At 45.7% G+C, this 22529-nt stretch overlaps 3 protein-coding genes across 4 annotated transcripts; 2 read left to right on the forward strand and 1 right to left on the reverse strand.

Annotated features, from left to right (window-relative positions):
• Window positions 1-76: 76 nt before the first annotated feature.
• SNRPB (small nuclear ribonucleoprotein polypeptides B and B1) lies at window positions 77-2718 on the forward strand. The gene is made up of 7 exons (XM_010224238.2): window positions 77-95; window positions 163-314; window positions 807-918; window positions 1169-1321; window positions 1725-1863; window positions 2173-2298; window positions 2530-2718. Exons 1-7 carry the CDS (start codon window positions 93-95, stop codon window positions 2565-2567), a joined length of 723 nt encoding a protein of 240 aa, XP_010222540.1. The 5' UTR covers window positions 77-92; the 3' UTR covers window positions 2568-2718.
• A 927-nt stretch (window positions 2719-3645) lies between these two features.
• DDX27 (DEAD-box helicase 27) lies at window positions 3646-9509 on the reverse strand. 2 transcript variants are annotated; one of them, XM_088523603.1, is made up of 21 exons: window positions 9412-9509; window positions 9209-9334; window positions 9044-9103; window positions 8605-8761; window positions 8206-8249; window positions 7945-8031; window positions 7583-7688; window positions 7329-7502; window positions 6891-7041; window positions 6648-6747; window positions 6405-6546; window positions 6177-6330; window positions 6005-6086; window positions 5746-5923; window positions 5497-5603; window positions 5240-5345; window positions 5025-5119; window positions 4796-4922; window positions 4456-4540; window positions 4028-4102; window positions 3646-3760 (listed from the first exon to the last, which is right to left on the reverse strand). In XM_088523603.1, exons 1-21 carry the CDS (start codon window positions 9499-9501, stop codon window positions 3745-3747), a joined length of 2262 nt encoding a protein of 753 aa, XP_088379729.1. In that variant the 5' UTR covers window positions 9502-9509; the 3' UTR covers window positions 3646-3744. The 2 variants fall into 2 exon arrangements, with proteins under 2 accessions (XP_088379729.1, XP_088379728.1); XM_088523602.1 differs by having other exon boundaries at window positions 8203-8249.
• A 1346-nt stretch (window positions 9510-10855) lies between these two features.
• On the forward strand, window positions 10856-22447 carry ZNFX1 (zinc finger NFX1-type containing 1). The gene is made up of 12 exons (XM_088523604.1): window positions 10856-12845; window positions 13632-13763; window positions 14019-14167; window positions 14381-14524; window positions 15018-15135; window positions 15372-15619; window positions 15745-15884; window positions 16192-16346; window positions 16921-17066; window positions 17416-17526; window positions 18333-18428; window positions 20015-22447. The coding sequence occupies exons 1-12, from the start codon at window positions 10874-10876 to the stop codon at window positions 22445-22447; spliced, it is 5844 nt and encodes a 1947-aa protein (XP_088379730.1). The 5' UTR covers window positions 10856-10873.
• The last annotated feature ends 82 nt before the right edge of the window (window positions 22448-22529 follow it).

Below are 22529 nucleotides of genomic sequence, written 5' to 3' on the forward strand. Positions count from 1 at the left end.
TAGGGCCGCGCTGAGGGCACTTCCGGTGCAGACGGCGGAGTCCGCGCGGTGCCGGTGGCGGGAAGGCGCGGGGGGTGCCGAGAGCCGCAGCCATGGTGAGTGCGGGCGTCCCCGGGCGCCTCGCGAGCCCCGCGGCACCGCGTCACGGTATTTCTCTTCCAGACGGTGGGAAAGAGCAGCAAGATGCTGCAGCACATCGACTACCGCATGCGGTGCATCCTGCAGGATGGGCGCGTCTTCATCGGCACTTTCAAGGCCTTCGACAAGCACATGAACCTCATCCTCTGCGACTGCGATGAGTTCCGCAAGATCAAGTGAGCAGCAGGGCCGCGGTTCTCTTCCCCACAGTCCCCCTGGCACCCCAAGGCCCGTCCTGTGCCAGGCCCCAGGGACTCTTCAGAAGCGTAGCGATGGGCTCAACCTCGTGTCTTTAACTCAGTGAGATCAAGGGGGGGATGTTTTGTTCTTATTTCGCTTTTTTTTGCACAGTACTATTTCACTTTTTTTTGCACAGTGCTATTTCGCTTTTGTTTCAATTGTTGTCCAACAGCCAAAGCATACTTTTAAGCAGTGCTAATTAATTAGCCAAGCGTTATGGAAGAAACCTGATGGAGGTAATACAGACATCCTGTGTTTGGACTCCTCTGTGTTCTTAGTTTGGGGCATATGCAAATGTGATTTTTGTCGCAAGTTCTGTAGTCTGCAGACTATTCCATCACAGATTTGAGTATTGAGGAGCAGTGTGAAACTCAACTTGCCATATATATATGTGTGTTTGTTTTTTTTATTTTTTTTCTCTTCATTAGACCTAAGAATTCAAAACAGCCGGAGCGGGAAGAGAAACGGGTTCTTGGTCTAGTGTTGCTACGAGGGGAAAACTTGGTGTCCATGACAGTTGAAGGGCCACCCCCAAAAGATGTAAGGAAAATGAGCGCTGTACTAAAGACAAAGGGAAGGGAAGGGATGTCTGTTAAACTTCCTACCTTACAGGAGACCATTACTACAGCCTTGTTGTAGACTTCCAGATATTGCTGTGAATCTGGATCCAATGAATTCCGCTGTGAAAACTTCCACTATGAATCACTGGTCAAAGGAGGGCTGAGGGGACTCCAGGACCTGGAGTCTTTGCTGATCATTTATTTGAGTGGGGGGCATTGTCTGTTTTCAGACCGGAATTGCCCGAGTACCTCTTGCTGGAGCTGCTGGAGGACCTGGAGTTGGGAGAGCGGCTGGAAGGGGAGTACCAGCTGGTGCACCCATGCCACAGGCTCCAGCAGGCTTAGCTGGCCCTGTGAGAGGAGTGGGAGGACCATCCCAGCAGGTGAGTGGTGCAGCCCATTTAAAAGGACTTGAGTGATATCTTCTGGGGCAGCTTTTGCTTCTTGGTGCCAATATGATGCAAGATGTTGATGGAATGGAACAACTTAGAGTCTGGGTGTTAACGATAAGTAAGTTCCCACAAGGAACTCTGGAATTTATATACTGAAAGAAGAGGCTTGGAGGCTTGAAAAGTACAGCTGCCTGCACAGAACTCAAGTGGTATTTGGGGAATATTTAGGGAATTGTGTTGTAGGTCTGTAGTGTTAGATAATGATGCTGGTGCCTTCTTAATACATTTTCTCAAGGAATAAGTAAATCTTAAGTTGTTTGTTGATAACATAAAGCACACATAGTGTTTCTCTGTGAACAAGTTACTAGCATTTTGTTTTTCCTTCTTTTCTCAGGTGATGACACCTCAAGGCCGTGGAACAGTTGCAGCTGCTGCTGCAGCAGCCACTGCCAGCATTGCAGGAGCTCCAACTCAGTACACGCCAGGGCGCGGGGGTCCTCCACCACCCATGAGCAGGGGAGCACCTCCTCCAGGTAGGAGCCACTTGGCATGAGTGGGACAGCAAAGGGCTGCACTGGCGATGGAAGAACTGATCTGGTGATCTGAGTCTGATGAAGAGTTGTTAAGCCAGGATTATTCTGCAATTCAGCCTTTGATATGAAGCCAGATTTATATGCAAAATCTAGGAACTGAAAAGAACAGAAAGGAAGTAGCTTGCTCAAGGCTTTGTTTTTTTTTTTTTTTTTTAGCAAACACAGATGCCTTCCTTGTTAAGGCTGTCTGGTCTGTTACAGGTACAGCCCTCTGTGTAGCCGTTTGAGACTTGTTCTTTCTTTCTTAAGGAATGATGGGACCTCCTCCAGGTATGAGACCACCCATGGGCCCACCAATGGGAATGCCACCTGGCCGTGGTGCTCCTATGGGAATGCCTCCACCAGGCATGAGACCACCACCCCCAGGAATGAGAGGTGAGCAGGAATTATTTTAGAATCCATTAGAAGCAATAATCCTGGATAAGATATACTTGAAGCACGGTACGCTTCCATGGCTCTCGAGCTGCAGTAATTGACTGTAGATGTCTTGGTGTCCCAACACCATCACTAGGGGGAAAAAAAAATCCTGGTTCACCTTTGTCCTTTTCCATATTTAAGCTGAATATTTGCTATTCAACTATTCAACTCATTTTTCTTTACTCCCAGGACCCCCTCCACCTGGCATGCGTCCACCAAGGCCCTAGGATGTTCAATAATGTACCTGTGAACTGTGAGAAGATTGCTCGGTATATTCCCTTAACCAGTACCACCTCTCGAAACTTTGTTATGTATATTTTCTATTCAGTGCTTGTAAAGCTTGCCCTTTTTAATAAAGTTGGAAAACCTTATACATAAGTCCTGCTTGTGCTACTGTGTTACTGTGTTTCAGAGATGCAACTGTTATTTTTCAATACTGCAGTTCTATTACATGAAAAGGCAGGGTTGCAGGGAAAAGATCTTTTTATAGGCAGCTGAGAAGTTAGCAAACTCCCACTTTATTGATCTGTGCCCTTTAGAGAAACTAAGGCATATCAATGAAATTTATCAAGTACCCTGTAGAAGAATCTCCAAGGATTAGAGGATCTTGAAGGATAGTGAAGACAGACTTAAAAATTAAATACATTTTTTAAATGAAGTTAAAGTTTAGGAACACAGTGCACGCTGAGTACACTGCTGCCCATATTAAGCATAACTATCATATCCTGGCAAATATATTCCTAAGAACAGGTTGGCTTGAATAAACAAACTTGTCCTTAATTTACACGCTACTGTAAACCAGCCTCGATTTGGGCTGAGGTCTTAAAAGAGTCTTGCTGCATCATGGATAGCTGCTTCCATTTCAGGCAGGAAAAGGCCACCTGCCTTTCTTCCCTTTGAGAAGATCCTTTCTTCAGATAGTATTGAGAAGTACCTCCATAAGGATGCTATGATCATTTGCATCAGATTTTTTCCCCACTCTACATTTCAGAAATAAAGCTGAAAACGAGTTGTACAGTTCAGAACCTCTTAACTAATACGGATTATAATCCTACAGGGGCAAAGCAGTATTCTCCAACTTTATCCTTAAGACAGGAGCTTAACTTACGAACTCAGAACCATTATATGCATCCTACTTCACAGCTGCTATAAAATACTAGAACAAAACAAAAAAAAATCCAAATCCTTTATTGCACAGGTTGCCAAAGCTGTAGTTTTTACAGATGAGTCTTTACCAGATATTTATGAACAGCCCAAAGCTATTCCAGAATTTAAAAAAAAAAAAAAAAAAAAAAAAGCGCCTGTTCTCTTTCAGTGATGTTGCCATCTCTGAGTACAAAGAAGGGCAAGCCCCTGTAGACAGTCTTGAATATCTGCATTGTTTTCCACTTGGCAAGAGAGTTCCTATTTTCTCTTGTATCTGAAAGAGAAAGTTTATAAATCATACTCCATCACACTTGATAAATACACAACTGCACTTTCTAGAAAATGCCTCTCAAGCAGAAACCAAGAACCATGCTCCCAAAGGCAGGATCCTTAACTGTCCCAAATATCAGACCTGATGTTGCGGTAGGACAAGCTGCCGCAGCATGAATGGAAGCCTTTGGCCAACAGCCCTTTAAACAAGCAGGGTGAAAAGAAAGAGAAAGCAGGTATAACTCTTGACTGAAGAAGTTGAGAGGTGTACCTGGACTTAGATTTGAAGTTTCCTCCTTTCTTTCGTTGGGCCATACCCAAGCGTTTCCGATCCTCGAATGATGGACTTTAAAAGGAAGAAAAAAGAACAGTAAGATAAAAGTCACTGAAGTATATTGCTTAGCTGACCTACTATTCAAAGAGATATAAACAGTAGCTAGTGGTTTTTTTTTTTTATGTTTATGTTAGGATTCAGTATTTGTGTGATACTGATCTAACCTCAGTCAAAAGGAGCGCCTTGCTATTCCAGACATGTTTCTGACATCAGAAAAGGCTGATGAAAGCCTTTACCATGCTACAGGTACTTCTTGCAAGATGCTCTGCTCTGTCCATGAAATAACTATAGGATATGATTCTCTCTTCCCCCCAGGATCAAACAAAGTATCCCCAGAAAATCCATTAATAATAAGATATATTTACCCTGCACGATACTGCTTCAGGGCCTTCCTGCTTGTGTTGGTAAGCTCTTCATCAAACACAGACAGCTTTTTCTTCCGCTTGGGGGCTAGTGTGAAACAGAGACAACAGTCAGAACCTTGGCTGTAAGGAGGCAGCCAAAGCATTTTCCTGTTTATTAGAGGCCAACAGTCCTGACCACTGTGGTCAGTGTAACCAGCAGGAAAAACAATGACTCTGCAACAAAGGCCTGGCTGCCGCCAGCAATTATTCTTAAGACAAGTGGTACCTACCACTACACAATTAGTTTACCTCACTTCTTTGTCATAGAGTAACTGACATACAACAGTCAGTCCTGCCTTACCCGCTGGAGCTGCTGCTGGTTCCTCTTCCGGCAAGGCTCGCGCCCGCTTTGCACGGCGGTTCCGTTTTGCCAGCCGCTCAGCATACATTTGAGATTTTAAGATTTCAAACTGTGATCGCTCCTCCGGCTAGAAAATGTTAAAATGCAAGTATAAAGCGATGTCAGCTTTTACTGAGTTGGAACTAAGCCAATCCGCCCCAGCATCACATTTGTCCATAAATCTACTTACTGTCATTTGTCCTTTTTTCTGTGTGTCCTGCATAAACTTTTTTCTTTTCTTTTTCCCTCGTAATGCTAGGTCAAACTCCTGCAGGGCTTTGGCCACTGCACGGAAACAAGAGAAAAACAGGGGAGTAAATATGTATATATATATACATATTTTAAAACACAAGGTAGAATCCAGTTACTACGGAATTTAAAATGGCTAGCAGGCTTATGACTCACATTTCTCTTTTTTCCTCTCCTCACGGGTCTGAAACCAGCTTCGCTCCAAACCTTCACTCTTAGCCTCCTGTTTTCCTGTCTCCAGCTGCTTCTTTGCTTTATTGATCTGTGAAGATTCAGGTAAAAAGTTCATGGTTGCTCTTCCCTTTCTATAGTAATTAAATACACTAGAGCAATCTTTCTAAGCACTCCATATCAGCATCTTAAAAAAACAAAAGCTTCACTTGCACAATCACGCCACCAAACCAACAACTCACCTGGGCTTCTGATTGCTGCATTTCACGCTCCTCGCGCTCCAAGCACAGAACTGCATAGACATCTTTCTCTAGGTTCTCAATCTTCTCTCGGAATTTTAGTATGACATCTGGAAGAAATCCAGCACAAATAATATAAGAAGTAGACTACACAATGTCTAGCCTGAAATTCAGCATCTCTGTTATTCCAGCATATCAGTGCCATGATGTTCCCTGCCTCCCACCTCTTTTCCACCTCAATGGAGCACATACCTTGTGGAAGAATTCTGGCTTTCACTGGGGTTTTTGCACTTTTCACAATATCCTTTAGCATCTTGCGCTCTTCCTCACCCACAAGCGAAACTGATCGACCAGCCCTGCCAGCTCTTGCTGTCCGCCCCACCCGATGCACATAGTGTTTCGTGGTGTTGGGCATGGTAAAATTGATTACCTATGAAAAAAACACAGTGTTAGTACCACAACGTTCAAGGTTCCAAAGCTTGCAAAAAGGGTCAGCACTGCAAATACTTACTGTTTTGACACCTTCAATGTCAAGTCCTCGTGCAGCCACATCTGTAGCTACCAGTATATCAATCTGCTCATCCTTGAAACGCCTGAACAGAGATAAGAATGTAGCAATTTGCTTCCAAATTTTAACTTAACTTCTTTTTTTTCCTGTGAGTACTCACTAGCTCTGGTTATACCTGAGTGCCTCCAGCCGCTGTGCCTGAGAGAGGTTCCCGTGAAGCTCCCCAACGCGCAGACCCATGAGCCCCAGCAGGATATGCATACGATGAGCTTGCTTCTTGGTCTGGGTGAACAGCATCACGTGATCAGGGAAGGTTCGTGTCAGCAGAGCTGAAAGAAAGTTCTTTAAGCTGCATGGTTCATAGTCGCCTACCAATTTCAATTTTGCCATGCTCATTGTTCACCTGATACAATGGCTTCACGGTCCCCCTCTCGGTTGGGTCGGATCCGAACGAATTCCTGCCGCAGGAAAGGGGCGACGTCTGTGTTGCTGTTCACAAAAATCCGTGTGGGATTTTTCAGAGAAACAGAAGCCAAATCTTTCACCTATCAAAACAGGTATGGAAAAACGTCTCAGTTGAGAGACTTGCTAAACAACCTTCTATTCAGCTTTCTGCTTGAATATGCTTCCCAGCAGCATGCCTTACCTCCTCTGTCATTGTGGCAGAGAAGAGCATTGTCTGACGGTGTTTGCTACATAACCTGATTATTTCCTTCATCTGCTCCTCGAAGTATTCATCCAGCATCCTACACAAAAGAAACAGCAAGGCCGTTTGAACTGTTTCTAGCCAAGACCCACTACTCACAGCAATAAACACTACCCTTTAATCTGGGGAAAGGAAAGCAGGAAGCTACCACTTTATTCATTATTACCCTTCTGTTCAGCTTACCTATCTGCTTCATCCAAAATCAGCACTTCAATACTGCTCAGGTGGAAAGAGGGGCAGTTGTGGAGATGATCGATCAGCCGCCCAGGGGTGGCAATAAGAATGTCTGGCCCAGAACGCAGAGCTGCTTCCTGAGTCTTCACATCTAAGCCACCTGAAAGAGTGAACATGGAACACTGACTCTCTGAGTGTAAGGTAGAGTGCATAGACCCAAATACTCCAAAGACTAGGAAAAAAATCTGATTAACACCGCATTCACAATTAGAATTCTTTATCAGAAAAAAACAGAATAGCACAGCATTAGAAAATGAGAACTGAAGCTACAGCACACCTACTAAAAGCATATCTGCAATAACCATACCTTCTCCAGTTTAAAATATTCCAAGTGCAGTAGCAGTTTGCAGTAAGATGTACTATTTATCCAAGTAACTTAATACTCACCTACAGCAAGACAAGTTGTGATGCTGCTGAACTGTGCCAGCTGTTTTGTAACAGAGTGCACCTGAATTCCCAGTTCTCGAGTGGGGACTAGAACCAGCACTCGTGTTATTGGAGCCTGACGAGGTTTATATATCAGTCGCTCAAGCACGGGCAGCATGAAGGCAGCCGTTTTACCTATGGAAGAAAATGAAGAATTACCAAGCCATTATGAATAGTTAATTTTCTGTTTTTTCTATCTCCTGCTCCATTCCTACCTGTCCCAGTAGCAGCACAGGCACAAATATCCTTCCCCAGAAGGCCCACTGGGATACAGGCCTTCTGAATTGGGGTTGGTTGCTTGAAGCCAAGAGCTGTGATCGCCTGCACAAGACACAGAACAGTTAAACTCTTAATATAAAAGACACCTCAAGATAGTATTAACATATACTGCAGATCAAGTAACAGTTTCTATGATTTTAAAATAATAGCTCCTAAAAAGCTAACTATAATCCTCTACCTCACATTTCTTGTTCAGAGAGGCTGCAGAGAGAGAAAGAATTTGACAGTCCTGATTGATGGAGGGGAAAAATGTACCCTGCCTACAGTAACTTATGTAGTAAGCAAAATGGTGAAATACCTTCAACAAAGGTCGTGAAAGATTCATATCCTGGAATGACAACTTATCATCATATTGAGAAGCATCTTCAAAAAAGTTCTCTGCATCCTAGAAACAGCAAAACCAAATAAATAAATAAATAAATAGAACAACATAGAGACCAACATGATGATCAAAGCCTTCTGTGCTGTTCTATGACCTGCAGTTTGTTAACTAAAGTCAAATTACATCACATGAAATGCTGTGGAATTATCTAGTGTCATTCTGTCCAACACTTACTACTACTCCTTTTTTCCGTCTCTTCCGTTCTTTCACTTTGAGAGTGTCTGCAGAAAGAGAAAAGCAATGGTAATTTACTAAACACAGGTAAACCCTTTACAAGATGTAGTTCCTGCTCTCTACTTGTACTATTGCTTCTTAATGAGTTATTAATGGAGAAACTACTCAGATATGCAACAGAGTAAAACACCAAGCAAACATTTTCCCTCAAGAGCAACTCTGAATCAAGTGCTATGACTATAAACTTCATTAAGATGACAAGTAGCATCACAAAGGACTGTGGACAAAACAACAGAAATTAAGAGTTTCTTGCACATTCCCAATAACCTCAGACTTTTCTTCATTGAGCCAATAGTTTGTCAGATACTTCCTCCTTACCACCTCTCTATGTATTGCTAATACCTGATTTAGCGAAAATAATTTCATTATCTAAGGAGTTCTGGGACTCCACATCCTCTTCCTTCTCCCCAGTGAAGTCTTCACTCTCTCTCTCTTTGATTTGATCATCCTCAATCTCTGCATCTTCCTCTTTCACCTTTGCTTCCTTAGCTTCTTTTTCCTAGGAAGACATATGAAATGAATGGGTTAAAAAGAATAAAAAAAAGAAACTTCATCTTTTATTAAGAGCCCATTCACAAATGCATGAGTTTGTAAAACTTTAAGCATCAGTAAGCCAGGGTTTTACGCAGCTCAGCAACCCGTCAGGAGTGTCTGCAAGCCCAGTCAAGGCGCTGAGCTGCAGTTTGGGCCCTGGGACTCAGGCAGCTTTCAGAACCTCTCAGGGAAAGCCAAGCACACAGGACTCCCCCAGAAGGGGTAGCACGAGTTGAACCTGCCTGACCTGAATCTTCCTTTTCTGTCTCACTTTTTCGATCTTCTCATCCAGCGTTGTGGCTGCTCTCTAGGCAGGAATGGAGACAGAGATTCCATGAGAGAGGCTCGGAGGAGCAGCGCGTGGGGCCCAAGGGCCCCGCTCCGGGCCGCCGTGCTCGGCCCCGGGCCTCACCTTGCCGCGGAGCTGCCGCAGCGCCGCTGCCCAGGCGCCCTCTCCGCCCGCCTCCACCTCTCCGAAGACGAAGGCGGCGCTGAAGTCCCCGCGGGGGAGGCCGCGCGGCCCCGGACGGGCCGGCTCCTGCAGCGACACCCCATGAGCGACGAGCGCGAGCCGGCCCGTCCCGTTGCCGCGCGGCCCGTCCCGGCCCCGCGCACCTCATCATCCTCGGAGTCCCCGGACTCGGGCTCCTCGGGCACCGCGTCCCCCTCCGCAATGGTCCCCACCAGGCCCAGGCTCTGCAGCATGGCCGCCACGTCCCGGAAGCCCCGCCCCGGAAGCGCGCGGCCGGCGGCGCGGGTGCGCGCGGAGCCGCCCCGCAGCGCGCCCGGCGGGCGGCGCAGCCCCGCTCCGCCCCTTCCCCCCTTCCCGAGGCGGAAAGGAAACCGAAAGCGGCGGGGGGCGCTGGGCCGGCCGGGCGGCGGCAGGCGGGACCGCCGGGAGCTGCGGGAGAGAGGCTGGTGCCGGGGCTGGTGCCGGGCCGGGGCTGTGTCTCGGGGGGCTGGTGGCGCTGCTGGGAATCCCGGGGGGCGAGGGGCGCCGCGTCCCGGGGGCGGGACGGGGGGGTGTCAGGGGGGCAAAGGGCGCCGCGTCCCGCGGGACGGACGAGGGGGTCTCGGGACGCTGGGTTCTGGGAGGGCTGGTGGGGCCGGGGGTGCTGCCGGCCGCTGACCCGGTGCAGGGAGGGCGCCGCTCGCCTCCCTCCTCCCGCGGGCGGCGGGCGCGGCCGCGCCGGGAACTGGAAAGTGAAACTCGGGGCGGCCCCGCCTGGAGCCGAGCGCCGCTTCCCGCTGTGCAGGCGCGGAGCTCGGCCCCGAGCCATGGACGGCGCCGGAGCGGAGCCGCGTTCCTGGCAGCTCCCGGCTGGCGAAAGAGGTGAGAGCCGCGGGCGGCCGCGGGGCGCGGGGGAGCCGGGAGGATGCGCTGCGGCACCAGCCGTTCGCGTCTGGCTCCCGTGTGTGCGGAGCAGCATCCTCGGAGGTGGGAGATTCCTGCCTTTCCTTGGTTGCAGCCTCTTCCCCACCACCCGCGGATTCTGGCCGAGGCCCCAGAAGCAATAATGCATGGCAAGAATCTCTTTGCTCATTTAATGTGCTAGTGCTCAGTGCTGCTCTGAGTATAGAGCTGAGTGCTCGATAAAGACATCCGCTTCCTGATGCTGTGAGGAGTTGGGCTTTGGCCAGAAGGTCTGTGTTTTTACTTATGTTGTATAAAGAAAGTCAGAGCCACCTGCTGCTACTTTTTCTGTTATCCAAAGGACAGCTCATTCTATAAGAAATTTTGTCTGTGCTAGGAAAATTCTTGTCTTCATTAATTCTGCATTCTGGCCTGTGGAAAAAAGTGTTATTTTCTTAGTGTATTCAAGACTTATTAGCATAAGTGAACTCTAGGCGTAACTTTTTTTTTTTTTATCAGAAAAAAGGGTACCAAGGAAACACCAGCGCAAAGGCTCAAATGTAAAACACTATATATTTTTTTTTTAATATGATGGAAGATGTCCAAAATATGCTGACTACCAGGCCAAAACACTTAGCTGTTATATTGGGAAAAATAATACGTTCGATCGTAATTAAGGAGTATCTTCTTTTCTTTGTAGGGCATGCTGCTGATCGTCGCTTTATGCAAACAGGCAGGAACAGAGTAAATAGTGGTCCAGGCCAGGCTCATACGAGAGTAACTCAGGCTGTGAAAAAAAAACAGGCTGATAATTACCCTCTTCTACCTGGGCAAAGAGAAGAGGGCTTTGGTGGTCCTGGCCGATTCTTCAATCATGGAAGAAAATACCAAGGTGGACAGGCCACAGGACACGGCAATGAACAGGAGAATGAGGAAAGGCGAAGGAAGCATCAGGGTGGACAAGCACATGAGAGAGCCAAAGGGCCTTGGAATGAGCAAGAAAACGAAAATAGGGTGAAGTGGTATCAAAGTGGAAAAGCACATGAGAGAACCAGAAGACCCTGGAATGAGCAAGAAAATGAGGACAGGGGAAGGAAGCATCAGAGTGGACAAGCCTTTGATGGAGCTAGAGGGCCGAGGAATGGGCAGGAAAATGAAGGTAGAGGAAGGAGGATGCAAGTCGGGGAGAATCCTCGTTTCTTCCAGAACTCTAACCCAGGTGGTGCCCAGATTAGTGAGCAGCCTCAGCAAACCAAAAGGATTGGTTACAAGTTCCTAGAAAGTCTCCTCCAGAAAGACCCTTCTGAAATTGTTATCACGCTTGCTTCCAATTTGAGTTTGAAGGAACTTCTTTCCCAAACTGCTATGAAACCCTCTTTCCTTCAGCTCATCTGTCAGGTGCTTCGAAAGGCATGCAGTTCCCGAATGGATCGACAGAGTGTCCAGCAGCTTCTTGGAGTGGTGAAGGAGTCCAACTTTCTTAAGATCTGTCTGCCGCAGTACGTGTCTGACATGATAACAGAGGCAGTTCCTGCTGTACGACATCAGTACCCTGAGCATATTGGCAACATCATCTCACTTCTTCAGGACCTGGTCAGTATTTTCCCAGCAAGCTCTGTACAGAACATCTCCATTCTTTTGACAGTCTTGCCAGTATCTTTAAATGCCCTGCGAGCTTCTGGTGTGGATATCACAGAAGAAACAGAGAAGAATCTAAATAAGGTCCAGATGCTTGTGCAGCACTTGCAGGAGAAGAGACGGGAAGGCACACTGAGGGCTGACAACTATAGCCTTATGCAACCTCAGGCTGATGGTCAGGAAGAAACCTATCGTCAAATGGCTATTTATCCAACATATAATGAGGTACATAATGATGAGAAACCCTTTCTACGCCCCAATATAGTTTCTGGAAGATATGAGAGCACCAGCATTTATCTGGACACTCATTTCCGCCTCCTGAGAGAAGACTTTGTAAGGCCTTTAAGGGAAGGGATCCTAGAACTTTTGCAGAGCTTTGAGGACAAGGGTTTGAGGAAGAAAAAATTTGATGACATCAGGATCTATTTCGACACACGTATTATCACCCCCCTCTGCTCCTCATCTGGTATTGTTTACAAGGTCCAGTTTGATACAAAGCCATTGAAGTTTGTACGATGGCAGAATTCCAAAAGGTTACTGTATGGATCCCTGGTGTGCATGTCTAAAGATCACTTTGAAACATGTCTTTTTGCTACTGTCTCAAATCGCCACAGTGCAGATCTGGCCCAGGGGATTGTGCAACTATGTTTTAATGCACAGAGCCAGGCACTCCTGGCAGAGGTTCAACCCTCGGACTCATTCCTCATGGTAGAGACAACTGCTTATTTTGAGGCCTATCGGCATGTGTTGGAAGGCTTACAGGAAATCCGTGAAGAAGATATTCCATTCCAGAAGTACATTGTGGAATGTGATGTACATGTAAAGGAGCCAGCATACCTGACAATGGGCTCTACCTATAACTTTGCACCCCTGATGGAAGATCCTCCAACAGATGAAGAGATGTATCCTGATGGCTTGAGAAGGCAGAGCGTCAATGTTCTAGACCCTAACCAGTGGCCTACAATGGAAGCTTTGAAATTAGATGAATCTCAGATGCAGGCATTGAGTCTTGCACTCACCAAGGAGCTGGCTATTATTCAAGGACCTCCTGGGACTGGTGAGAAACACTTGCTTTAAATCACTATTATTTAAGAATTTGTACTTGACTTCCAGAATTAGGAATATCTGAATATCTGAAATATTCAGTTTTGGTCTCTCCAAAGCTTCAGACCCATGCCTAGTAGATGCCTGAGTAGCCCAATTAGTGAGGGCTGTGGGAAAGAAGGTTAAAATATCCCCAAATACCCATATATTCATCTAAGTCAGATATGATCTTACGTATTTGCCAGTAGACCCTAGACCAGGCTTTGGAGTGAAGAAGTTTTCAACTGACTAATACCGCAGGGTCTCTAGCTGAGCAACTGCTCTAAGTGTTCATAGTGCATTAAAACATTGAGAGTGTTCAGCTCTGGTCGTCTAGGTGTACGAAGCATTGCAGTAGTGACTGCAGGCTTGTGTAAACCCTCTCACAATTGTTGTGGGGAAGGTCGATGAATTTTCTGAATGGTGCCTGAAGGATTTGCTACTTTATCTTCTTAGTATCTGATTTTTTTTTTTAATGTACAGCTAACTCTCACACACAGAAACAGTATCTGACTCTAGTTTATTAGCCAAAGGGCAGCACTCTTGCACAGCACAGCCTTGCTCAGTTAAAGCCCAGAAAAGTTAGCAATAGTGACCTGCCACTTTATTTACATACTAAACTTAGATATCTCTGGGGTAAGATACTGCTTGGCACTGATGATGTTTGCACCCAGAGGGAAGCCTTATATCTTGTTTTGATTCCTGTGTTTCAAGACACCCTATAGAGGATAGATTACACTTTTCTGAGCTTGTTTTGCAGGGAAGACCTACGTGGGTTTGAAGATTGTTCAGGCTCTCTTGACGAATGAGCATATGTGGCAAAGTGTGGTCCAGAAATCACCCATCCTTGTAGTGTGTTACACTAACCATGCACTGGATCAGTTCTTAGAAGGTAAGAATGTTTAATAAATATGCAGGGGTATAGAAATTTCAGTATTTGCTCTTTTTTCCAGCTAGCCCACCTCTGGGCATAACAACATGCCCTTATGACCTTTGCTACTTACTCCACCTCAGCTGCCATACAAAAAAGCTGTTCAGATCAATCCAGTGTAGAGCTTGTAATCAAATGCTCTTCTCCCTACCTGTTGAACTGCTGCAGAAAACAGAGTTTGGCTCTTCAGCATTAATATTTCTGTTTGATTCCCAGGAATATACACATTCCAAAAAAGTGGGATGGTGCGTGTTGGGGGAAGAAGCAGCAGCGAGGTCCTGAAACAATTCACCTTGAGGGAGCTGAGGAAGAAGTGTGAATTCCGACGCAACTTGCCAATGCATCTTCGCAGGGCCTATGTGAACGTACGTGAGGTTTGCCAGAGAGCACAGGGAACAGGGTTGCCTGTCCACTGGAGAAGCTCTCTAAGCTTCTTCTTCTAGACATGCTCTTTCACCTTGTCTTTTTCACTGAAATCAGACTCTTAATCCTCTGTCCTTGTTTGCTTTATCAATATCTTGTCCTGCTGTTTCTGAACATCTGGGTATGATGGTGCCTGTCTTCTCTCTGTTGAGTAGATAACCAATCAGATGAAACAGGCTGAGCAGGAGCTTCATGAAGGAGCAAAGCACTTGGAGTGCACTACATACGGAGTGCTGCACGAGCGCCACTTGGAAGCGTGCATTGCCCCCCGGCATTGGGACAGTCTGATGAATGGTCTGGTAAGAGAGGTTCTTTTCTTCCGAGTTAAGCATTCCCAGTGTCTGTTAGTATATTCCTATGCACTTTCTGCAGATGACACTGAGGATCGCAAACACACTTTCTTTAGCCTCACTCAGCTACTAGGAAAGAGGTGAAAGGAATGGCAAGCCATGCTAATTGACTGTGGCCTCTAAAAAGGTTTGGGGGTGGTGGGAGGGTTGTTCGTTTTGTTTGTTTTTGGTCAGAGCTTTAAATTTTGCTTCTGTAAACTGTGCTGATCTCAATTGATTGTCATCAGTGTAAAAATATAAGAGTCCAGAAGAAAGCCCCTTAAATGGAAGGGAAAGAGGAATGCTCTTTCTGAGCATCTGAGTTTGCCCAGTCATTCTAGTTCTGGATGTCATGCTGGGCACTTGTCCTAATTGTATGCTGCTGCAGGTTGTTGTTTTGACGTTATTCTAAGACACTCTGAGGTGCAATAGACCTGGCTGATTTTAACTTTCTTTGTACTAGGATAAAGAGGAGTTTTGCTACAGTGGTTCACGACACTCAGTGATTGTGGAGTGGTTGGGCCTTGGTGCAACTGTCTTCACCCAGACTGCTGTAGAGAACCTAGGGGCTGAGAATCCAGGTAAGAACCTTGTCCTCTGTAGGTGTGTCTGGAAGCTCATCTTCTGTAGCTGTGTCTGCCCAAGCAATGCATGCATGACAAAAGAAAAATGCTGCTACTTAGCAAATACTGAAAGGTGGATGATACTGCAAGGTAGTGAAAAGAAAATTAACCTTCTTTTCCACACCATGATCTGACTGCTGCATTATGATTTTGCCAGACTGTGGCTGCCTACCTCTAACTAGTGACTTTCACAGGTGGTCAGCAGGAAAGAGAAGAGGAGCAGGAAGCTGAAGCAGAAGAGGAGCTCTTGGAAATCCAAGAGGAGGCTGACCTGATTCAAGCTGACAGAGTGATTGAGGATGAAGAGGTAGCAAAGCCTCAGAGGAGGAAGGAGGAAGAGCAAAGGGTTGTTCATGAACTGGCCAGTGTGCTGCTGGCTATGAAGCTGGAGAACCAGGAAGAAGGAACAGCCCAACCACAGCAGAAGGCTATGCAGTGGGAGGTAACTTCTTATACTAGCATATTCTGGTGTACTTAAGTTTGTAAGCAGCAATGTGAGGATGCTAATGCAGAAGAAACTTTGCTATAACTGCTTGTTTGGGTGGGGTGGGGGGATTGTTTCTGCAGATGACTGCTGCTCAGAAGAAAAAAATGAAACAGAAGATGAAGGTTGAGCTCCGTAAACTGAGTGCAGTGACAGAGCTGGAGGCCAAGACTATTCAGAATGTGTGGCAACTTGACCTGAATACTCGCTGGAGGCTTTACAGGTGACAGAACGCTTTTACAGAGTCCGTAAGGCAAATGTGTCCTCGCATCAATGAGTTGCTTCTGTCCATACATGTTGAGTTCATTATCTGAACGTGCTCCTTCCTGTAAGATATTTGTTCTCACTTGGCCAATACTGGCAGGACAGTGCTGTTATCACTGCCCTGTGAATTGGGGACTGAATATAGGTGGTATTTCTTTCTTGCCTAGAAGACACAAGAAGTTTTGAACTGACTCTGCTCTAAACTTAGGGATCACTGTCCTCTTCCCCATGTTGTGTATGATAATGGTACTTTCTCCTTACTCCAGGCACTGGCTGCAGACATATCAGAGCTTTATTCGACGGAGGATTCTGCAATATGAACAGCAGTACCAGGCAGCAGCCGAGAGGCTGGCAGAACTGAGGCTGCAGGAAGATCTCTGCATTCTCAGAGAAGCTCATGTTGTGGGGATGACAACTACTGGTATGTGGCATTTAAGGAGCAAACCCACATCCCACTGTGTCCAGTCATGATAAAAAGGAGCTTGTTGCCAAAGGATTAGCATGTGTCCAGTGCTGATTGACAACCAGATTCCATATGAATCTGAAACTTTCTTAGTCTCTGCCTCTCTTTGCAAATGTCACTGTCACAGTGTCTGTTAGCTGCAAAAGCAGTTTCTGCTCTTGAACCACTGCTCATGTCTGAGTTAGTGCTGGTATCAACTGTGTTTATCTCCACATCATCTTTTGGTGAATTCTGGTTATACAAGTCTTATAATTTGAGAGACAATTTTGGAGAGTGGTTTTGTGTTCATTTAAGTATGTTGATCCACGTTTTGAACGTGTGTCCTCTGTTTGAAGAGAAGTTCAGGAAAAGGCCAAGGATAGGATGTCAGTCCCACATACCTTTATTAATACTTTTCCATATAGAAGCCTAAAGGATGAGACTTGGCTTGTGAAATCTTGGGAAGACCCTGAGACTCTTTAGACATGTGTCCAGCCTGAAAACTCTCTCATTAACTACATTCTGCTAATGCCTATCTTTTCTCCTTGCTCAGGTGCTGCCAAATACCGTCAGATCTTGCAGAAAGTGGAGCCACGAATTGTAATTGTAGAAGAAGCAGCAGAGGTGCTGGAGGCTCACACCATTACTACTCTGAGTAGAGCTTGTCAACACCTCATCCTAATTGGTGATCACCAGCAGGTAACATCTATACCTTATTGTGAAACACCAAATGCAAAAGGTTGCTGAAACTTGCAGCTTCCCAGATGTCTTTGGCCCTGTTTTCTGAGGTTCTGGAGTAAAACTCACATGAGAATTGTCTTGTAACTTGGCTGTCACAAGTGACTTGCACTTGAATCCAGTTTAGCTATGCCTGTGCCTAACCTTGACACTTAGAACTTTTCCAAAATATTCAATCTCTGTCTTTCTGCTGGGGATCAGAGTGGCAGAAAAAGGTAATGAGTGAAAAAGCATACTATTGCCTAGGAGAAGTGTTAAAAATGGACTTTTCATTCAAAAATGGACTCCTAAAATGTCCCTTCTCTTTCAGCTGCAGCCTAGTGCCAATGTGTATGACCTGGCCAAGAATTTCAATCTGGAAGTCTCTCTCTTTGAACGACTGGTGAAAGTCAATTTCCCCTTTGTCCGCCTGAGATACCAAGTGAGGAGCAGCTCTCAAACGTCATGTTATTGCATTTGCATTTTTTAGTTTAAACTTACAGTACGTCTAAATTCCTATTTCGGCTCACAGAGCAGCCTAAAAGAAAAGGGTATGCCATTTAATCCTGAGAAGAATGGTAAGAGCTGTCAAACTGCCAAAACAGTATGCTGCTCTTCTGGGCACTTTAGCTGAGTGGCTATGCACTGATGTGGCCTTCAACACTGTAGTTTGAACTGACTGTGCTCAAAACTTACAGATTACTGTCCTGTTCCCCATGCCGTGTATGATAATTGTACTTCCCTCTCAGGCACTAGCTGCAGACATATCAGGGCTATGAACATGGCTTGTTTTGCATATAAAAGAATGGCAGTGCAAATCTTCTCAGAGTATCTCCTGTTAAAGTGTTATAACTGGTTTGTTTGTTTGTTTTTGTTTTGTTCAGTCTGGTGAAGTTGATTCTTCTCCAGCAGTCCTGTATTAAAATTATCTAGAAGAGATTATGTAGTGGCTAGGGTCAGGTGCTGGATTTTTTTTTCTTTTTTTTTTAATCTGGAACCCTGTTGTCTTCAGATTTGCACAGATATCAGCATGCTTATTGCAACAGCCTTGCCAAATGATTTTCATGAAGGTGCTTTGGTAACCATACCTACTAATTGCTTTTGGAGGGAGGGTTACCGTCTTGATTCTTACTGCAGTCACCCCTTTTTTGTATTTGGCCACTATATTTACAGTGAAACAACAGATACTTGGCAGGGAAATGTGATGCTTCTTCCTCAAGACTGATACACAGCCGCTTTGTGTTTCAGCACCGCATGCGTCCTGAAATTGCCCAGCTTCTCAGTCCTCATATATATCAAGACCTGGAGAATCATCCATCTGTCCTGAAATATGAAAACATAAAAGTAAGTTTTCAGCAGCCCAAGTGCTAAGTGCTTTTTTTTTTTTTTTTTTTTTTTTTTTTTTTTTTTTTGCTTTCCACTACTAGCTAAAATAAGTTTGTGTAGAACAACATTTAGGATTTTTAACTTTTACATCAAATTCAGCTAATGAAACTGATATAAGTGTAACTTGAAACTCCCTTGTAAGATAGGTTCTTTGTTTTTAACACCTTTACCTGTACACAAAATCTGCAAACAGGATCTATGCAGCTTAAAAATATAAATTAATCATCATTGCCTAATGTCTGTAACCAACATTTAGGATTTAATGATTTATTAAGCTGGTATGCTTGCCTTACCATAAGATGCCTGAAGTGCTTTTGCAAGTTTGGCTGAGATTGTCTTCCACTAACTCCCACTTTTCTGATATTTATTTTCTTGCTCTACCCCAGTTATGGTTAATCCTTTTCATGTCATCTTTTATCTTTGAACTTGTAACAACTGTACCCCTGTAATTTTATCTATCTTATCTTTCACAGTCCTTTTCTGCAGACTTGTGCAGTCACAAATCTCCGTCACAACTAACATTTTCCTCAGAATTTACAGCCAGGATTACACAGCAATGCTGTGTCTTGGATCCTTTGAAATAAAACAACTCTGTGCATTGGGACAAAGAATTAGAGGAGATTACAGAGGAAATATTACAGTAGCTTAGTCTACTTAACACTCTGTTCCCGAAAAGACAGTACTCATTACTTGGAAGCTCTATAACTGGATGAGCATGTTTTACCTAAAAATACATTCACTTCAGCATTAGGAATGCTGAAGCCAGGCAGGAGAAGATTTATAGTGAGGATTTTTTATTTCTAGTGATTATTTATTAGAACTAAGCTATTTAGGAAAGTTGCAGGTATCCTCTTGATATCTTCAAAATCTGAAGTATTTTGTAGAAGCTGCTTTAGTTAAAGGACCCTATTTCTCCTGACCTAAATAGCTAAAATGTTTGTGATCTCCTATGAGATAAGCTATTCTGGAGAATGTTATGGTCCCATCTGTCCTTGAAACAAACTTGAGATATTAAAAAAAAAAAAAAAAAAAAGCAATTTCATTATTCTATCTAGTACAGTAACCAATAGAGGTGACAATTGAATTAAATTATAAATCAGTTATTGCAATTATGGCCAGCTTGTTGGAAAAACAGAGATCTGCATGTGATACATTAAAAGCATTATTTCTTGGGGGGAAAAAAAGCAGTCTTGGTTTTGGTGTAACAGCCCAAGAATTTTTAGGGGATAGAATTCTAGGTAATGGGGCGGAGGGGTGAAGGTCCCCATTAACCCAAGGCAACTGGGAGTTTTGAAGAAAAAAAAAGAACAGCCAACGCACTAAACCCATGGAGCCAAAGCATGGAAATGTCACTGATGAGCTCTGAGTCTCCTCTGAATATAGTACGGATATGTAAAACACATTTAAGTATTCAGGTATGCAGTAACCACATATTGCAGTCCTCTCCTAAAGAATCTTCTTAGTAAGGGATATAGGGACATGGGAAGAGGTCATAAAGACAGGAGATGGAATTCTGCTTCTGAGATTCTTCTCTTTTGTTTCAGGGGGTCCTGTCTAACCTCTTCTTTGTGGAGCATGACTTTCCTGAGCAAGAGATTCAGGAAGGGAAAAGCCACCAGAACCCACACGAGGCCCAGTTTGTAGTGGAGTTGTGCAAATATTTCCTGTGTCAGGATTATCTGCCTTCTCAAATCACCATTCTCACCACCTATACTGGGCAGCTTTTCTGTCTGCGCAAGCTCATGCCAGCCAAGACCTTTGAAGGGGTGAAGGTTCATGTCGTGGATAAATACCAGGGAGAAGAGAATGATATTATCCTGCTGTCACTTGTGCGGAGCAACAAAGAAGAGAGATCTGGGTTCTTGCAGATCTCTAATCGGATATGTGTAGCATTATCCAGAGCTAAGAAAGGGCTGTATTGCATTGGAAACATGAGAATGCTTGGTAAGGTTCCTCTCTGGAGCAAGATCATTCACACTCTCCGGGAGAAGGGCCGCATAGGTCCCTCATTGATGCTTTGCTGCCAAAACCACCCTGAAACCAAGACACTGGTATCTACAGCAGCAGACTTCAGCAGAGTCCCAGAAGGAGGCTGCAGTCGTCCCTGTGAATTTAGATTGAGTTGTGGACATGTTTGCACAAGGGCATGTCACCCATATGACACAGAGCACAAAGAGTATCAGTGCCTGAAGCCTTGTCAGAAGGTGCTTTGTAGAGATGGGCATCGCTGTCCACAGTTGTGCTATGAGCCGTGTGGACAATGCATGGTGAAAGTGGAGAAAATTATTTCAAAGTGTGGCCACTCACAGATGGTGCCATGCTCTACTCCAGACACTGAGTTTTTTTGCCAAGAAGCTTGTCAGAAAAAGCTGAATTGTGGACACACATGCACTAAATGCTGTGGACAGGAATGCACCACAAGGTGTCCTGAGCTGGTTACAGTTACATTGAAATGTGGCCATATCCAGCAAGTGAAGTGCTGGATCAGTGAGGAGATGAAACATGGGATGCCTGTGGAGTGTAAAACTAAGTGTTCTGTCACACTGCAGTGTGGTCATGTGTGCCAAGGTTCCTGTCATACCTGCTTCGAAGGAAGATTTCATAAGCCCTGTAAGAGCCCGTGCAAACGCTTCTTAGTCTGTTCCCACAGGTGTCAGCAGCCGTGTACTACAGAATGCCCTCCATGTCAGCTGGACTGTCAGAACCATTGCATTCACAGCAGATGTAAAAAGAAATGTGGAGAGAGCTGCTTTCCATGTGCAGAGCCATGTGAATGGCGATGTCAGCATTACCAGTGTACCAATCTTTGCTCTGAACCATGCAACAGGCCTCGTTGCAATGTTCCATGTACAAAACTTCTGCCCTGCGGACATCCTTGTATTGGCTTGTGTGGAGAGCCCTGCCCTAAGAAGTGCCTTGTCTGTGACCACAAAGAAGTCACCCAGATCTTTTTTGGCTTTGAGGAGGATCCAGATGCTCGATTTGTACAGCTTGAAGACTGTGGCCATGTCTTTGAGTCCTATGGCCTTGATCACTATATGGAGGAAGATGATGATGTCATCAAGCTGAAAGTGTGCCCTGTCTGTCAGACACCCATTAGGAAGAATCTGAGATATGGCACCATTGTACAAAGGCGGCTGAATGAGATTGAGAGAGTGAAAGAGAAAATACAAGGCCCAATACAAGAAATTGAATCTAGCAGACAAAGCCTACAGGCTGCGCTAGCAGGGAATTCTGTTCTGCGGAGGAATCTGCCCCTTAAGTACCTTATGTTGGAAGATAAACTGAGAGCCTCTGGTCTATCCACAAAGAGCATTGGACTAATTGAGAACCAGCTTAACTTCTACAGCCGTCTAGCTGATCTGACCAATTCTATGAACAAAATTGAGGTAAAGGAGAGAAATGGGCTGAGGAAGCGGCTGGATGAAGTCCAGGAGTGGCTGGATAGGGAGCGCATCAGTTTTACAGGGCAGGAGCTCTCTGACCTACAGGTTGAGATCCAGAGACTGACCTACTTGGTGAGCCTCCTAGCAAGATGCAATAGTGCGAGCGGGCGGATAACCCCCGCTCTTGCCAAGGAGATTGCCAGTGTCCGTGTCATCCTGGAGGGAACAAAGAAGTTCACAGATGAGGATGAGGCTGTGGTGAAGGCTAAACTGGAGGAGCTCTGCAGTGCCCTGCCTGCCTCAGGGCTGGGCATCTCTGAGGCAGAGCGGGTGCAGATCGTCAGCGCCATTGGCTGCCCTCGCGGTCACTGGTTCAAGTGCAAAAACGGGCACATCTACGTGATCGGGGAGTGCGGGGGCGCCATGGAGAGGAGCAGATGTCCCGAGTGCTCCGCGGCCATCGGGGGAACGAACCACACCCTGGACAGCAGCAACAGCCTGGCCCCCGAGATGGACGGGGCCACGCACGCCGCCTGGTCCGACGCGGCCAACAACCTGCTCGGCGGGGCCGAGCTGCGCGGGCTGCTGTAGCCGCCGCCGCGCCGGGCCCGCCCCCCGCCCCGTGCCTAATAAAGCGCCTCCCGCCCGCGCCTCGTGTGTGTTGCGCCTGCGC

Source organism: Tinamus guttatus, unplaced genomic scaffold (genome assembly GCF_059628265.1).
Source record: "Tinamus guttatus ecotype Peru unplaced genomic scaffold, ASM5962826v1 Tinamus_guttatus_pri_ptg000194l, whole genome shotgun sequence".
Taxonomy (NCBI): Eukaryota; Metazoa; Chordata; class Aves; order Tinamiformes; family Tinamidae; genus Tinamus; species Tinamus guttatus.

Coding starts and splice junctions, on each gene's coding strand:
- SNRPB (XM_010224238.2), top strand. Junction 919..1,168: donor AAGGGCCACCCCCAAAAGAT/GTAAGGAAAATG, acceptor GTCTGTTTTCAG/ACCGGAATTGCCCGAGTACC. Junction 2,299..2,529: donor ACCACCCCCAGGAATGAGAG/GTGAGCAGGAAT, acceptor CTTTACTCCCAG/GACCCCCTCCACCTGGCATG.
- DDX27 (XM_088523602.1), bottom strand. CDS start 9,501: ATGCTGCAGAGCCTGGGCCTGGTGGGGACCATTGCGGAGGGGGACGCG. Junction 8,250..8,604: donor AATTATTTTCGCTAAATCAG/GTATTAGCAATA, acceptor CTCTTTCTGCAG/ACACTCTCAAAGTGAAAGAA. Junction 4,541..4,795: donor ACCAGCAGCAGCTCCAGCGG/GTAAGGCAGGAC, acceptor GTTTCACACTAG/CCCCCAAGCGGAAGAAAAAG.
- ZNFX1 (XM_088523604.1), top strand. CDS start 10,874: ATGCAAACAGGCAGGAACAGAGTAAATAGTGGTCCAGGCCAGGCTCAT. Junction 17,527..18,332: donor TTGTCCGCCTGAGATACCAA/GTGAGGAGCAGC, acceptor TTTGTGTTTCAG/CACCGCATGCGTCCTGAAAT. Junction 18,429..20,014: donor TGAAATATGAAAACATAAAA/GTAAGTTTTCAG, acceptor CTTTTGTTTCAG/GGGGTCCTGTCTAACCTCTT.